General features: G+C 54.5%; 1 protein-coding gene across 2 annotated transcripts; it reads right to left on the bottom strand.

Moving 5' to 3' along the window:
* Positions 1-4,942: 4,942 nt before the first annotated feature.
* Positions 4,943-12,871, bottom strand: LOC105982058 (chromosome unknown open reading frame, human C16orf89). 2 transcript variants are annotated; one of them, XM_013011473.1, is made up of 8 exons: positions 12,667-12,871; positions 11,274-11,423; positions 9,818-9,968; positions 8,812-8,929; positions 7,877-8,012; positions 6,897-7,001; positions 5,869-5,955; positions 4,943-5,208 (listed from the first exon to the last, which is right to left on the bottom strand). In XM_013011473.1, exons 1-8 carry the CDS (start codon positions 12,869-12,871, stop codon positions 5,078-5,080), a joined length of 1,083 nt encoding a protein of 360 aa, XP_012866927.1. In that variant the 3' UTR covers positions 4,943-5,077. The 2 variants fall into 2 exon arrangements, with proteins under 2 accessions (XP_012866927.1, XP_012866928.1); XM_013011474.1 differs by lacking the exon at positions 5,869-5,955.
* Positions 12,872-14,272: the final 1,401 nt, after the last annotated feature.

Genomic DNA, 14,272 nt, shown 5'->3' with positions numbered 1-14,272 from the left:
GTTGGGACCCCGGCTCCGATCACGTGGGCCGGGCCCACGTGACTGACTGGAGCGGCTCCGCGGGGGGGGGCCGGCTTCCGGAGGGCCGGGGCGTCCGGGCCTGGTCCGGGTTATCGCGAGATCTCAGCAGGTACCTGCCGGGTGGTGGGAGCCAGTTATCCGGGTGAAATGTAAGATCTGTGGGAAGTTTCGAGAACGAGCTGTTGAAGTCGTTGCCAGAAGCGGTGGGGAGGGGAGCGAGTCCGGTGGGGGCTGGGCCGTGGGAGGCCCAGGGCGTGCAGAGCTCTGGCTACTCATAGTTGGTACTAATTACATACTCATCCTGTGTGTGTGTGAGTGAGTGTGAGTGTGTGAGTGTGTGAGTGTGCATGTGATTCTTCTGCTTCAACCTCCCTGCAGGCATGCACCACCTCACCCACACCCACCACCGAAGGACTCACCCAAGGACTCTTGGCCTGATCCTTTTATGTATTCCAAGACGGAACCAGAAGGCTCGACCCCCTGGCCTAGTATATCCCAGGTGCATACAGGTGCCAGGCAAGACCCCGGGTGTGCACCGACCGTGCACAGGTAGGGCAATCCGACCTAAGCCAGCCTGTAAACGTTCTGTTGTGTGGGCCCAACCTGTAGGGAATTCTTGAGGCCGAGCTGGGAGACCCGGAAAGTGTAAGGTCCATTCCTAGAAGGCAAACAGACTTTGCCCAGTACCTGCGTTACCTGGGCAACTGGGACACCTGGACGAGGTCACCTCTGCATCCGCTGAGGTCACATCTTAATCTGATGTGGCCACACCTTTCTCCTACCTGATCCCACATCCCTTTACCTGGACACACCTTTCTCCCCGCCCCTACCCTATATAAGGCCTAACCCAGGGCCAGACCCTCTCTTTTGCCAGCCACTTGGAGTGCCAACCTTGCCTGGTCCCAGCAGGTCTACTGAATAAACCTACCCCTTACCTGAATACCACGTGCGTGGTGCTGTTCTTACTCAGCTACCTCTTTTTAAAAACCTAACAGAAAGGATTAAGAAATCAGACAGAAGGCTGAGAACTGGATTCTGAAAAGGTCAAAACATCAAGGCCAAACAGATGTAGAGCCGTTTGGACCTTGAAAAGCTTGAGGCTTTGGAAAAGGGAGTCAATTGTCACTATACTTAGCCTGTTCTCTGCCTGCACCTGCAGTAACCTCCCCGTACTGAACTCAAGTTACCTCTGTCTCCTTGCTCAGACCCCACAAAAGCCTAACTCCAACCCCACCTCCTTGCACAACTTCTGATCCCTCAGGAAGATTGTGCCCCTCGCTGTCCCTCAATAAACAGTCCTAGCCTGTTGATAATTGAGTCTGGCCTTTGCCTTTGCCTTTCTCCTTCATTTTCCTAACAATTACAAGCCAGCTGCCCACAAACAGCTTTTCCCTCCGCTTCATTGTTCTGTAATGCTACCTTTACCTAAATCCAAGTCAGAAAAGGATATACTTAACCTTTAGATTCCTGGCCAATGTGTTGAATGCATTACCAGACATTTAGGGCAGCTAAGGTGACCTCAGGTGCCTGTATCTGTCAAGAGACGAATTCAGGCAAGATGTGAACTGTAGTAAAAGTGACACAAAAGTGTATTAGGACAGAAATCTGGCAAGGAAGGTTGTGGCATCGCCCATCTCAGCTACTTTGGTCTTCTTCCTCCTTACAGAGCTTGGCCTTGGATTGAATGGTGAAACAAGGGGTCTTTAAAGATGGCTTTCTGACTGGCAGGTCTCCTTTCTGTTTCCTGTAAGACTGTGACCTTAGAGATGTGGTGTCCCATCTTTATTTCCTCATTCTTCTGTTGCTCTTACCTTCTCCTTTTGTGGTCACCAGCCCCCATTTTGTTGTGTGGAAGGTTTCAGTTGATCAGTTTTCTCCTGTCATCTGTGAGTTCTGTAGACCACAATTTCCTGATGGGCTGATTTTCTATGAGGTCCTATCTCAAGGACAGGATGTTTTCTTAAGTAACCACTGGACCACTAAAATGAGGACGTTGGACATAGGCAAGGTTTTTATGTAATCATGTGGAGAGTGCTCTGGTTGCCAGTGGGAGCCTGGACTAGGTGGACCACTCAAGACTTGACAGCTGGCTCCGGAGAGTCGGAAGTCACGTGGGTGAGTGACTAGTGCCCAGTTTAGATTTTGTCAGTTGTCCCTTTCTTGTCATTTCTGACATCCCCCCTCCAGGAGCCCCTGCTAATGTAGGAGATTATGTAGCCTGGTGCCAAGCTGTTGGCATGGAGGGATTTGCCTCCTCCTGGTCTGCATCCAGGGTACTAACACTATGTAAGCCAGCTGAGGTCTGAAATCAACTCCTCTGTTCCCGACAGTCCTTCCTCTTCTCTGTCTATTCTACTAGGAGTGTAGGGGGCTGGTGACCTCTGACCAATTCTCACCTTGGAGTCCTGTGAATTATTATTATTTCTTTGTCGGTCGTGGGTCTTGAACTCTGGGCCTGGGCGCTGTCCCTCAGCTCTTCAGCTCAAGGCGAGCGCTCTACCACTTGAGCTACAGCGCCACTTCCGGTTTTCTGGTGGTTTATTGGAGATAGGAGTCTCAACGGTCTTTCCTGCCCGGGCTGGCTTTGAACCGCGATCCTCAGATCTCAGCCTCCTGAGTAGCTAGGATTACAGGCGTGAGCCACCAGTGCCCGGCCTGTGAATTATTTTTTGCCCAGAGGGTCTTGAACCATGATTGTCCCATCTCTACCTCCCAAGGAGCTAGGATTATAGGGTGGAACTGCTGTGCCTGGCTTTTTTTTTTCCTTTTCTTTCGTGACGTGGGGCCTTGATATGTACCCCAGGCTGTGCCTCAGCCTCAGAAATTGTTTTAGTAAGATATAATTTACATACGAAAATTTCCTGGGGCTTAAGTGTACAGTTCAATGATTTTTTTTTTTTTTGCCAGTCCTGGGGCTTGAACTCAGGGCCTGGGCACTGTCCCTGAGCTTCTTTTTGCTCAAGGTTAGCACTCTACCTCTTGAGCCACAGCGCCACTTCTGGCTTTTTCTGTGTATGTGGTGCTGAGGAATCGAACCCAAGGGCTTCATGCATGCTAGGAAAGCACTCTACCACTGAGCCACCTTCCCAGGCCCTAGTGCAATGCTTTTTAGTAAGTATGAGATATTCTATTTTTTAAACATTTTTGGGGGGTTTGAACTCAAGGCCTTGAATTTGCTAGGCAGGAACTTTATCACTTGAGCAACACCTCCAGCCATTTTTGCTTGAGTTGTGGTCTGCATTGGGGCTCTCTCTCTCTCTCTCTCTCTCTCTTTGCCTAGGCCAGCCTCAGACCTCCACCTCCTGAGTAGATAGGATTACAGGTGTGAATCACCAGACCTGGCCTTCTAGAAGATTTTTATGACCCCCTACAATTCTGTTGTATGATTCTGTTTTAAGGCCAAGCTGGGTTGACAGCAAGCAGCTTAGTGGTTTCTTGGAGCTGTGGGCTGATGGGGAACAGGATGATGATTAGAGGTTTGCTTCGTCACCTCATGGGTAAACCTGAGAGTCTCCCTGTCCGGCCCCACATATTTACCAGACAGACCCAAAGCTCTAAGCTCCAGGATGTGGCAAGGATTCTTACACAACTTAAGCTGATTGAGTACATGAATCCCCCTGCTGGGGTGGGAGTGGACCACGTGAGAGAGGAGGGGGTTGGTTCCCCTGCTGTTGGGTATAAAAGGGGCTTTAATGGCTCTCTGCTGAGAAACACGGCCTCCTCACCAGGGCCCATGAATTAACTGGGAAGAGGATAGAAGTTAGGTACCCTTTCTGTTTCTTTGTGCCAGTACTCAGGGCCTGGGCACTGTCCCTGCCCCCACCCCCTCTTTTTCCTCACTTGAACCACAACTCCACTTCCACTTTCTTGGCAGTTAATTGGAGATTAGAGTCTCACGGACTTTCCTGCCTGGGCTGGCAGGCTTTGAACCATGATCCTCAGCTCTCTGTCTCCTGAGTAGCAAGGATCACAGGATTACAGGATTGTTGGCCTCCATGATTTTTACCTGCATTTTCCTGCGACGTTAGTAATGGCGAAGGTGCTGGAGGCCATGGCACGCTGGGACAGTGGGAAGGGAGAGGGAGAGGGCGGCTTTGCGAGTCAGGAAAGAGGCTGGTACAGACTCAGGGCTTGTGGGGAGGAGGGGGAGGGGGGAGAAGGGCACCCCTGAGCAGCTTCTCTAGTGGGGTGCAGAGAGAATAGTCACACATGGCAGAGACTAAGAACGATGGTCTCTAGAAAGACTGAGTGCCCATGCTGTGAGAACGATGGTCTCTAGAAAGACTGAGTGCCCATGCTGTGAGAACGATGGTCTCTAGAAAGACTGAGTGCCCATGCTGTGAGAACGATGGTCTCTAGAAAGACTGAGTGCCCATGCTGTGAGAACGATGGTCTCTAGAAAGACTGAGTGCCCATGCTGTGAGAACGATGGTCTCTAGAAAGACTGAGTGCCCATGCTGTGACCTACAATTCGAGGGAATTTAAATCTGTCCTGTAATTCCCTGTTTCCTAACATGACATTGCTTGGAGTAGAAAAAAAAAGGATGTTTTTTTTTTTTTGGTCGGTTGTGGGGCTTGAACTCTGGGCCTGGGCGCTGTCCCTCAGCTCTTCAGCTCAAGGTGAGTGCTCTACCACTTGAGCCACAGCACCACTTCTGGTTTTCTGGTGGTTCATTGGAGATAAGAATCTCACAGGGACTTTCCTGCTCGGATGGCTTTGAACTGCGATCCTCAGATCTCAGCCTCCTGAGTAGCTAGGTGACAGGCGTGACCCGCCCAGCGAAAAAGATCTTTTCTCCTCTCTCTCCCTTCCCTCCCTCCCTCCCTTCTTTCTTTTTCTTCTTGAAACAGGATTGTGAAATCCTGACTGGAAAGAAAGAAAGATAAAGAAAGAAAACAAAAAGACTCCTTTCGTGATAGATTGCGCTGTGAATGTATTCACCTGCTCCCTGCTCAGTCTGGGTTTCAAACCAGCCCAGAAGTTTTCCACAGAGCTGTGTGCTATGCGGCTCTTCTTCAGCGGCTGACCCTTCCAGAGATGCAGTGGAGCCCCGGCTCAGCGGCCGCTGGGGGGTGACAGTGTCGCCGGATGAGGCCCGTCATTTGCCAGTGGGTGTGCTGCCAGGAAGTACAGGAACCCACCCAGAGCCCCCACAGCGGTGGCTGTGCTGTGACAGGAGCAGCCGTCTGGGGGGGGGGTAGAAAGAGAGGGAGGGAGAGAGGGAGGGAGGGAGACCACCTGTCACAGGGCTTCTTCCCCTGCCCTCAACTATCTTGCCATGTGTCCCATGGGTGCCCTGGGACTTTGTGTAGACCCCACTTTGCTGGGGCTGTTCCCCAGCACCTGGGGGGGGCACCCACTCTGTGAGAAGTCATGACAACCCCTTCCTGCTCTGCCTTGTGGGACATCTGTTTATCTGGGTCGCTGTCCCAGAGCTTTTGTTATTGTTGTTGTTCAAGGCTGGCATTGTACCACTGGAGCCACGGCTCCATTTCCAGCTTTTTGGTGGTCAATCAGAGATGAGAGTCGCATGGTCTTTTCTGCCCAGGTTGGCTTTGAACATGGGATCCTTATATCTCAGATGTGAGCCACTGGCATCCAGCCATTTAAAAAAAGAATGTTTTTGAGACAGCGTCTCCCTGTGTATTCCAGGCTGAGCCCCAACTCCAGATCCTTCTGCCTGAGCCACGCAGGGGCTGGGATTGCAGGCACCCACCATCCCGCTTCCTTCCACTCAAACTTCAAGGCCCTGGCCCCCCCCCCCAGGATGTATGGGGCCACCGGGGTCAGGGGGCACTGCAGGCCTCAGTTTCCTAGCCAAGGGGTGCCTCGGGGCCTGGGGTCACCTGTGAATAGCTTTTCCCGCCTCCTCACTCTTCTCAGAGGGTGCTGTGGGGGAGGGGGCGCACTGGGGGCTTCTTGGTCCTTGGTATCTGAAGGGGAGGAGAAAGGGGAGGGAAGGGGGGAGAAGGGAAGAGGGGGAAAGGAGAGCGTCAGGTCGTGCTGGATTTGAGCTGATTTAGAACCAGTCTCCATATTCCGCCCAGGCTGGTTGGAAGATCCTCCTACCTCAGCCTCCTGCGTGCAGGGATGGCAGGCGTGAGCTACCTGATCTGTTTTCTCAGTGTGACCTGTAAACCTCTCTCCATAACCCTCAAGCCCCTCAGGTCTTCCCTCCAACACAAGCTATTCCAGAAGCTTCCTCCGTTACCTGTCTACAGGTCCTTCCAGGTGGCCTCCACTGTCCTCTCCCGATGGTTTCTCAAACTGTGGCTCTCAGACCACACGGATCAGCCTTGGTGCCCTCCCTTGCCAGCCTCATTTCTTTGTTTAGGGGCTGTCTGCCCTCTTTTCCCCAGCCCCTCCGCCTTCCCCAGAGCCTTGTCATCCCAGCTACTCAGGAGGCTGAGATGTGAGGATCCAGGCTCAAAGCCAGCCCTGACAGGAAAGTCTGTGAGACTCTTATCTCCAATTAACCACCAGAAAACCAGAAGTGGAGCTGTAGCTCAAGTGGTAGAGCGTTCACCTTGAGTGAAAAAACTAAGGGGTAGTGCCCAGGCCTCCTGAGTTGAAGCCCCAGCGTTGGCAAGGCGCACACTAAAGGAAGTCCACCTCCTTCCCCATCTCATCCCAAAGCACCAAGCCCATTTCTACCTATGTGTGTGCATGTACACATGTGCACAGCATGCACATGTGCACATACATGCACAGCATATGCGCAGCACACATGCATGGTACACAGATGCACAGCATACACAGTACACACATGCACACACACACATGCACACGTATTACCAGTCTCTCTCAGTGTCCCCACACCAGTACACCCCCCTCCTGCCCTGGGGCTCCTCTTCGGGCCAGGAGTACAGCTCACCGGGGTTCCCGAAGCAGCCTTCCTGTTGCTTCTGCCAGCTGAGGATGGCCTCCAGCCACCGGAGCTTGTAGAAGTCGGAGAAGCCGGCGATGCCACAGAACATGACTGGAAGCAGGCACAGGGGCCCCTCTGAGGGTCTCCTCCCTCCCCCACCCCCCGTGGCCACCTCCTCCCCTCTCCAGGGCCACTGTATTGCTGCCTGTCTCCTGCCTGGTGAGGCGGCGGCAGGAAGGTTTGAGTAGGGGAATGTTCCACGCAGGCTGGAAGGAGGCAGTGCTCCATGCTCTTCCTCAGCAACCCAGGGCCCGCAGGTCTGTGCCTCGCCTCCCTGTCCTCCCAGGGCTTCCAGCCAGCACTGGATTGCTTAAATGCTAGAGCTGGAGCCAGGCCTGGTGGTACATGCCTGTGACTTCCAGTTATTCAGGAGAATGCTGGAGAATCCCAAGTTTGAGGCTAGCCTGGGTGAAGTTAGTGAGACCCTATCTTAAGAACAAAATACACGATAGACCTGGTGGCTTAGGCCTGCGATCCTCGTTTCTTGGGAGATGGAGTTTGGGGGACTGAAGTTCCTGAGCTAAACACAAACAACAACAACATAAGTTCTTGAGATATCATCTCAGTCAGTGGCTGGGCATAGTAGTGACCACCTGTCCCCTTCAGTGATTTAGGAGGACACGAAGAGGAATATCATAGCCACCCTGAGCGCCAAGCAAAAAATAAATAACAAACTCATCCCAAATACTGCAGGGGATATACATGGTTAGGACAAGGATATCCCAAGGCAGTATTTGGGATATGCTTACACTCTGCAGTTCTCCATTGTTTATCTTTAGTTCCGACTGGATGGCTCATCCTGTAGGTTTTACTGGTTTCGTCTGACACCGTGAGTGTGCATGTGTGCCCCGTGCTCTTGCACACCCATTCCCCCTCCCCCCTCCCCCACTTCCCCGTCCTGAGAGCAGAAGGCGTGGAAGGCTCACTGTTCTCCATGAAGAGGTCTTGGGTGGGGTAGGTGTAGCCGGCGGCCTGGGCTCTCTGGTTCAGGGCCATCATGTTAGCGCAGAAGATGCCGATGTACAGCTGGCTCTGGCGGAACAGGCTCTGTGTGCAGCCTTTCTGGAGACAGCATGCAGGAGACACGGAGGTTGGGTTACAGGAGGACCTGCAGATCGCAGCAGCTCTTGGGGATGAGTTTTTCTCCTTCCCCTCACCTCCCCAATCTGTGTTCCCAGAGGGCTTGTCAGTAGGGGTCAGGAAGACTTGGGTTCGAGCGAGTTTGGGCTCTGCCACCCAGAGGTTATGTGACTTTGGCTGGATAAATTAGCCTTTTGGAACTTCAGCATCTTCTTCTGGAAAGGGTGAGGACACTAGGGTATACACTAGGTGGCACTCTGCAGCCCCTTCTCCCTTGGCAGTGTCAGTGCCTGGCTGGTTCCGGCCCCACTCTGGGAGGACAGGGTTCAGAACAGCCAGGGTTTGAACCCTGGGCATGGCATATGCTAGGCACTCTTTGGAGTTTCGCCTTCAGAGTAACTTTTGCCTTGTTGAATCTACCGAGCAAAACAATGTAGTTCACTGGGTGCTGGTGGCTCACACCTGAGCATGCCTCTGAGCTTTTTTTTTGGTTGTTGTTCGAGGCTGGCGTTCTACCACTTGAGCCATCCAGCTTTTTGGTGGCTACTTGGAGATAAAGAATCTCACGGATTTCCCCACCTGAGCTGGCTTTGGATTTTAATCCTCAGAGCTCAGCCTCCTGAGTAGCTAGGATAAAGAGGTGTGAGCCGCCAGGGCCTGGCCCCACTTTGGTGTGGAGACAGGGTCGCCTCTAAACTGAATCCAGGAGCCCCTTGGTTCCCTCTGCCTGCCCGTGGTGTCCATCATGCTGTCCCCTCCCCTCCGCCCGGCCCTCACTCACCATTCGGGCCCACAGGAAGAAGAGCAGCTGATGGGACAGGCTGTAGCCGGAGCAGCCGGCCTTGGTCATGAGCGCCCTGCAGAAGTCTGAGAGCGTGCAGGGCTGGCTGTGGTCCGTCCTGGGGAGGCCGTCCTGGGCTGTCACACATCCGCCCAGCTTGTGACACGCTGCCCCCTCCCCCCAGGCTGTGACTCCCCCACAGGCTCCGGGCTAGACAAAGGGGTTGCTAAGAAGAAGGCTGGTGTCTGGTGCTAGCGTGGCTGAACTGCACCCCTAACTCTGGGGAGCTGAAGCTGGCGGTATCCGGGCTCATCTCCCCATAGGCTGGGACTTCTCCCGTTGCCCTGTACAATTCCCATCTTTCCCATCCCAGGCCTCAACAGGGGACTTGGATCCAGACAGCTTGGAGGTCTGGGCCTAATATACTTCCAGAGTCCAGTCACCTGCGGACTGAGCTCTGGTGTAGCCCGGCCTCCCCTAAAGGATGCTGAGAGGATTGGAGTGGGGTACCCAATGCCCATTCTGTCCTGGCCCCCTGAGCTTGGGGCTTGCTTCAAGCCCAGCTGCTGAATAAATCAGGGAGACCCACGGCCCCTGGACCATGGAAGAGGCATGAACTGCATTTGCATACAAGAGATGTGGACTTCATTTGCATAAAAGGGATGTGGGCTGGGCCTGCCTATAGGTGCAGGCAGAGCCCTCCTCAGAGAGCTGCCTGGTGCCAGGATTGGTCTAGAGGTGAGTTGGTCTTGGGGAGTTGGGGGTGGATGGCTTGGGGCAGGGTGGGCCTGAAAGGAGAAGCCAAGGTCCTAAAGGGGGCGGTGCCATTGGGAGTATGCCCAGAGGCCCCTGGGAGGGCATGGGGCAGAAGAATCTGAGGTTTCCACTGCTGGGTAGGAGTTCACATCTCCTGCCCGTCATACTGCCCTGGCATGCACACATGAGGCATGGAGAGGGAGCCCCGCCCCCCCTCAGTCTTCAGCCAGCGGGGGCAGTGGGGACCCACCCGGTTCCCAGTAGCTGCACCAGACACAAGTCGCTGCTGTCCTCGGAGAACGAGTCATGGGGGTCGAGCCAGGCGTAGACCAGGGAGGCGTTGGTGCGGGTCCACGAGTGAGGCAGCTTCCAAAACCCAGGCTGGAGGCTTGGCTGGAACTCTGCAGGGGAGAGGCGGGAGGGGCAGGGAGTCCTCCCCTCCCCCTCCCCCCACCCAGGAATGGTGAGCCTGCCCACAGCAAGGGCAGGTGTGAATCCCCATAATCTCCAATATTTCTCCCCTCCCTCCTTAATAAGAATAATAATTATATAAGAATATATAATGTAAACTACATAATAACAACCACAACCACAGTAACTGTGTGGGTCAGGCTTTGGCTAAATCCACTGCCTTCCAGGAAGTCTGAGGCACCCAGAAGGGGTTCAGGTCGCTCCAGAGGAGCTCTTAAAACACACATGCCCAGTCCCTGCTCTCCTCCTCCTTCTTCCTCCTCCTTCCCTGGGCCTGGGGCAGGTCCTGCCCCCTTGAGCACGCCCCCAGCCCCTTGGTTTTGAGACGGGGTCTCTGTAACTTTGCCAGGTCTGGCCTCAAGCTCAAGGTGCTCGGCCTCTGGTGGGGTCAGCTGCAGGCCTCCTCAGAACGGTGTCAGAGGCTGGACGTGAGGGACAGGCCTCTACCTCAGGTGGGGCTAAGGCCACCTGTGGCCGGGCTGCTGCTGTGGCTATGACCCCACCCCTGACAGAAACCCCCAGAGCTGGTTTCATAGCTGCCCGCATGTCCTCCCCAGGAGCAGCTCTGGCCAGGCTCATAAGATGGGCTCTGAGGCGGGTTTAGGTGAGGCGGGGGGGCTGGTTTCAGGCCAGCTCAGGTGAAAGCTAGACACCCTAGCTGAAAAACAAACTAAAGCAAACAAAGCCAGGTGCCAGGAGATCCCCTCGTAGTCCCGGCCACTTGCTAGGTGTAAAGATCAGGAAGATCACGCTTCAAGGCAAAAAGTTTATGAGATCCTCATCTCAAGCAATAGCTGTTTACAGTGGCACATCCCCAGCATCCCAGCTATAGGGCAGGTGTAAACAGGAGGATCACAGTCCAGGCTGGTCAGGAAACAACCAGACCTAAGAGTTGGGAGGGGGCATGCCTCCTTGCGGTACAGTGTCTGCCTAGCACGCTTGAAGCCCCGACTCCAAGGCCCAGTACCATCAAAAAGGCGCGGGAGAGATGCTAGAATGGGTGGAGTTAGGCAAAGGGGTGGACTGCCTTTTAGGGTTCCCATCCTCGGGGTAGACCAGGCCTGCCCCTCTTGGACAAGGCTCCTCAGGCTGGGATGAGAGCTAAACGGTGAGGAGGGACAGTCACCTGTAGCTTGCTGGGAGGGGGCCACGCCTGGCCCTGCCTGGCACCAGTGGGGCCTCTCAGTTAAACACCCCTGATATGGCCTTCCCAGAGCCCCCCCACCTGCTCGTACCTCTTAGGTAAGTGGGGTCGGTCTGCTGGAGGTAGACGACAGCCTGGCGGAGGAGGGCGGTCAGCTTGGCGGCCAGCTGCCCGGCGCGCAGGCCGAGTGGCCGCAGCAGGGGGTCAGGCGCCCACTTGTCCTGGACGCCCCGGAGCTGCTCTGGGGGACCAGGGGACAGAGGTCATTCATTCTGCCAGCTGATCAGCCACTCCGGCTGAAAACCAAGGCTTCACTGCTGCCCCCCAGAGCCTTTGTGGGGTTGAGCTGGACCGCCAGCTGGGGCCAGAGGGCTGGACAGGGGCAGCTGAGGGCTTGTTCTCTGGAGGCGGTCTTGGGTTCGAGTCCTGACTGATACTTTTTTCACAGGGTGGGTGGTGAAGAAAGCCAGTTTATCTCTCTTCCTCCAGGAAAGGGGAACGTGGACAATGGTCGGTTCTGGGAGCTGGTGGCTAAGGATGGAATGGGCGAATAGGCACATGCTGCAGCCCAAGAGAAGAAGAGGAAGATGGGGAGCAGAGGCACAGGCTGAGAGCGGGTGGACCTGGTACACCCCCACCTGATTGCCTCCTGAAGCATCTTCAGGGTTCTGGAATGTTCTATAATGGGCCCCCCCCCACCTACCCTGGGCATTTTGTTTTTTGGAGAACCCTGCTCCGGGGGGATTAATTCTTCACACTTCCTTTTGCCTTTCCCCAGAGGTGAGGCTGACGGATAGATGACCCTGCTCAGGTCCAGGTAGGTTCAGGGAAGGAGGTGGGGGGGGGGCACAGCAGCGTACGTGTGTGTGTGTGTACACGTGTGTGTGTGTGGTGTGTGTGTGTGTGGTGTGTGTGTGGTGTGTGTGTGTGTGGTGTGTGTGTGCGCACACACACATGTGTATGTCTCCCTGTCCCTGCTTGTCTTGGCTTCTTTCCAGTCCATTCTCCAAGGATCTTTTACTTTCAAAACTAAATAAACACTTGATTGTTTTCTCTGGCCCTGCAGGTGGCTTTGGCTGGAAGTGCAGGAAGTGGAAAGGAGCCTGGTTTTGGGGACCCTGTGGTGTCTCACCACCCTCTTGCAGGGGGAGCCCCCCAACTGTAAATGTCCATTAAAAGGGACCCCCTCACCCCCTCCCTTCCCCTTAATCAGGGCATGACAAGAAGGGCCATCTGGTGGACCTTTGCCTTTTCAGAAGATGATTTCCAAATCTCTCCTCATGTTACCTTTAGCTCCTTTCTCCTGAGAAGCTTGAGAACCGCCTGTTGAGCCCCGGCCCCAGACCAGCACCCCTCCCGCCCTCCCCCCACCCCACAGTAGGTTATACTGGAAGCCGGGAGGTGTCCAGGGGTCCAGGGACAGAGCAGACCAGGTGGCCTTCCCAGGGGTCAGCCTGGGGTTCCGGGGGTCTCAGCCTGCTCACCTTCCAGCACCTGGAATCCCACCACTGCATCCAGGTTAACCCCAGGCAGCCTCTCCTGCAGGAACAAGGTGGCTCTCTCCAGCGCAGACAGGATCAGATCTGCCATGCTGGCCTTGCCCTGGGAGGTGTCCAGCTGTGGCAGGGAGGATGGCTGCCCTGGCAGGGCCAGGAGCAAGAGAAGTGCCAGCAGCCCGGGCCTGGCCATGTCTGGTCTTCTGACTGTAGCTGGAGCGCCAGGCATGCTCCCTGGGTGCCTCTACTCACTCCTCCCGCCTCTTCCTCCTCCCCTTTTCCCCTGAAGATCTGCAGACAAGTGGCCTGACAGGGCCACAGGGGATAGCCAGGGAGGCCAGGGCTAGGGTCAGGCTAGGCCTGAAGTGCAGCCCGCCGGAAGGCTGCCCGCGGGGGAGAGGAACCCGCCCTGGCCTTACAGCCCCTGACTTCCCATTATGGACCAAGAGTGTGAGCTGCAGCTCAGAAATCCAAAGACCTGGGAAAGCCCGACTGGATCCAAGTCTGGAGTAAACTTCCTGGAGGACGGCCCTGTCTTCAAGAGCTTCTTTGGGTGGGGGGGAGGGGAGGGGAACCGTCCACTGGAATCAGAATTCAAGCTACAAAGGTAAGCATGTTGCACTTTCCATTTTTCTAGTACTGGGCTGGAGTGTGTAGCAGTGGTACAGCAGCTTGAGCTGAGGCCCTGGGTTCAATTCCCTGTGCCATACTTTTCTTTTTAAAGCACTGAGAAGGCATTGAAATAGATTTCAATGACCTCTCTTATTTCCATCAAACACATTATTATTTCAAATGTACTCACTATAGAGTGGTTTAGCTTTCTCCCTCTTTCTCAAACTTAGGTTTGAGCTTGCCAGGCAAATACACACCCATCCTTCCTCCCTCCCCCCGACACCCAATCCAACCCTTCCTTCCGTCCATCTTTCCTTTTTTATTGTGCTGGTACTGGGGTTGAACTCAGGCCTGACACTGTCCCTGAGTTTTTCTGCTCAAGGCTAGTGCTCTACTATGTGAGCCATACCTCCACTTCTGGCTTTTTGCTGGCTAACTGGAGATGAGTCTCTTGGTCTTTCCTGTCCTGGCAGGCTTCAAATTGTGATCCTCAGATCTCAGTCACTGGAGTAGCTGGGATTATACCCATGAGCCATCTGATAGTGCCTGGCACCCCCCTCCCAATCTTTTTGTCTTTAATTAAGATCGATCCAAATTCTTGTTTCATTCCACTTTGAAATTAGTGTTTTGAAAAAAAAAAGTTCTAGGTAGCTTCTCTGTAGCCTCGTGGTAGAGTGCTTGCCTGGCATGCACGAAGCCATGGGTTCGGTTCCTCAGTACCCCATACACAGAAAAAGCCAGAAGTGGCACTGTGCAGCTCAAGTGGTAGAGCGCTAGCCTTGAGCAAAAGAAGCCCAGGGACAGTGCCCAGGCCCTGAGTTCAAGCCCCAGGACTGGGACCCCCCCCGGTTCCCCCCCAAAAAAAAAGGTATAGGTCTTTCTAAAGAAACAGATTTCTTTAATAAACGAAATTCCGTTCACACAGATTTGTGGCCGCCCGGAACTGTGTGGTTCCGCGGAGCCCAGTTAGGGAACGGGTTCC

This window comes from Dipodomys ordii, unplaced genomic scaffold (assembly GCF_000151885.1).
Source record: "Dipodomys ordii isolate 6190 unplaced genomic scaffold, Dord_2.0 Scaffold14, whole genome shotgun sequence".
Lineage (NCBI taxonomy): Eukaryota > Metazoa > Chordata > Mammalia > Rodentia > Heteromyidae > Dipodomys > Dipodomys ordii.
This window is presented reverse-complemented; position numbering and strand designations above follow the sequence as displayed.

Excerpts from the sequence above, each read along its gene's own strand:
- LOC105982058 (XM_013011473.1), bottom strand. The coding sequence starts at position 12,871 with ATGGCCAGGCCCGGGCTGCTGGCACTTCTCTTGCTCCTGGCCCTGCCA. Across the intron at positions 8,013-8,811 it reads TCTTCCTGTGGGCCCGAATG|AAAGGCTGCACACAGAGCCT; the intron begins GTGAGTGAGGGC and ends TGCTGTCTCCAG. Across the intron at positions 5,956-6,896 it reads AGGCTGCTTCGGGAACCCCG|ATACCAAGGACCAAGAAGCC; the intron begins GTGAGCTGTACT and ends CCTCCCCTTCAG.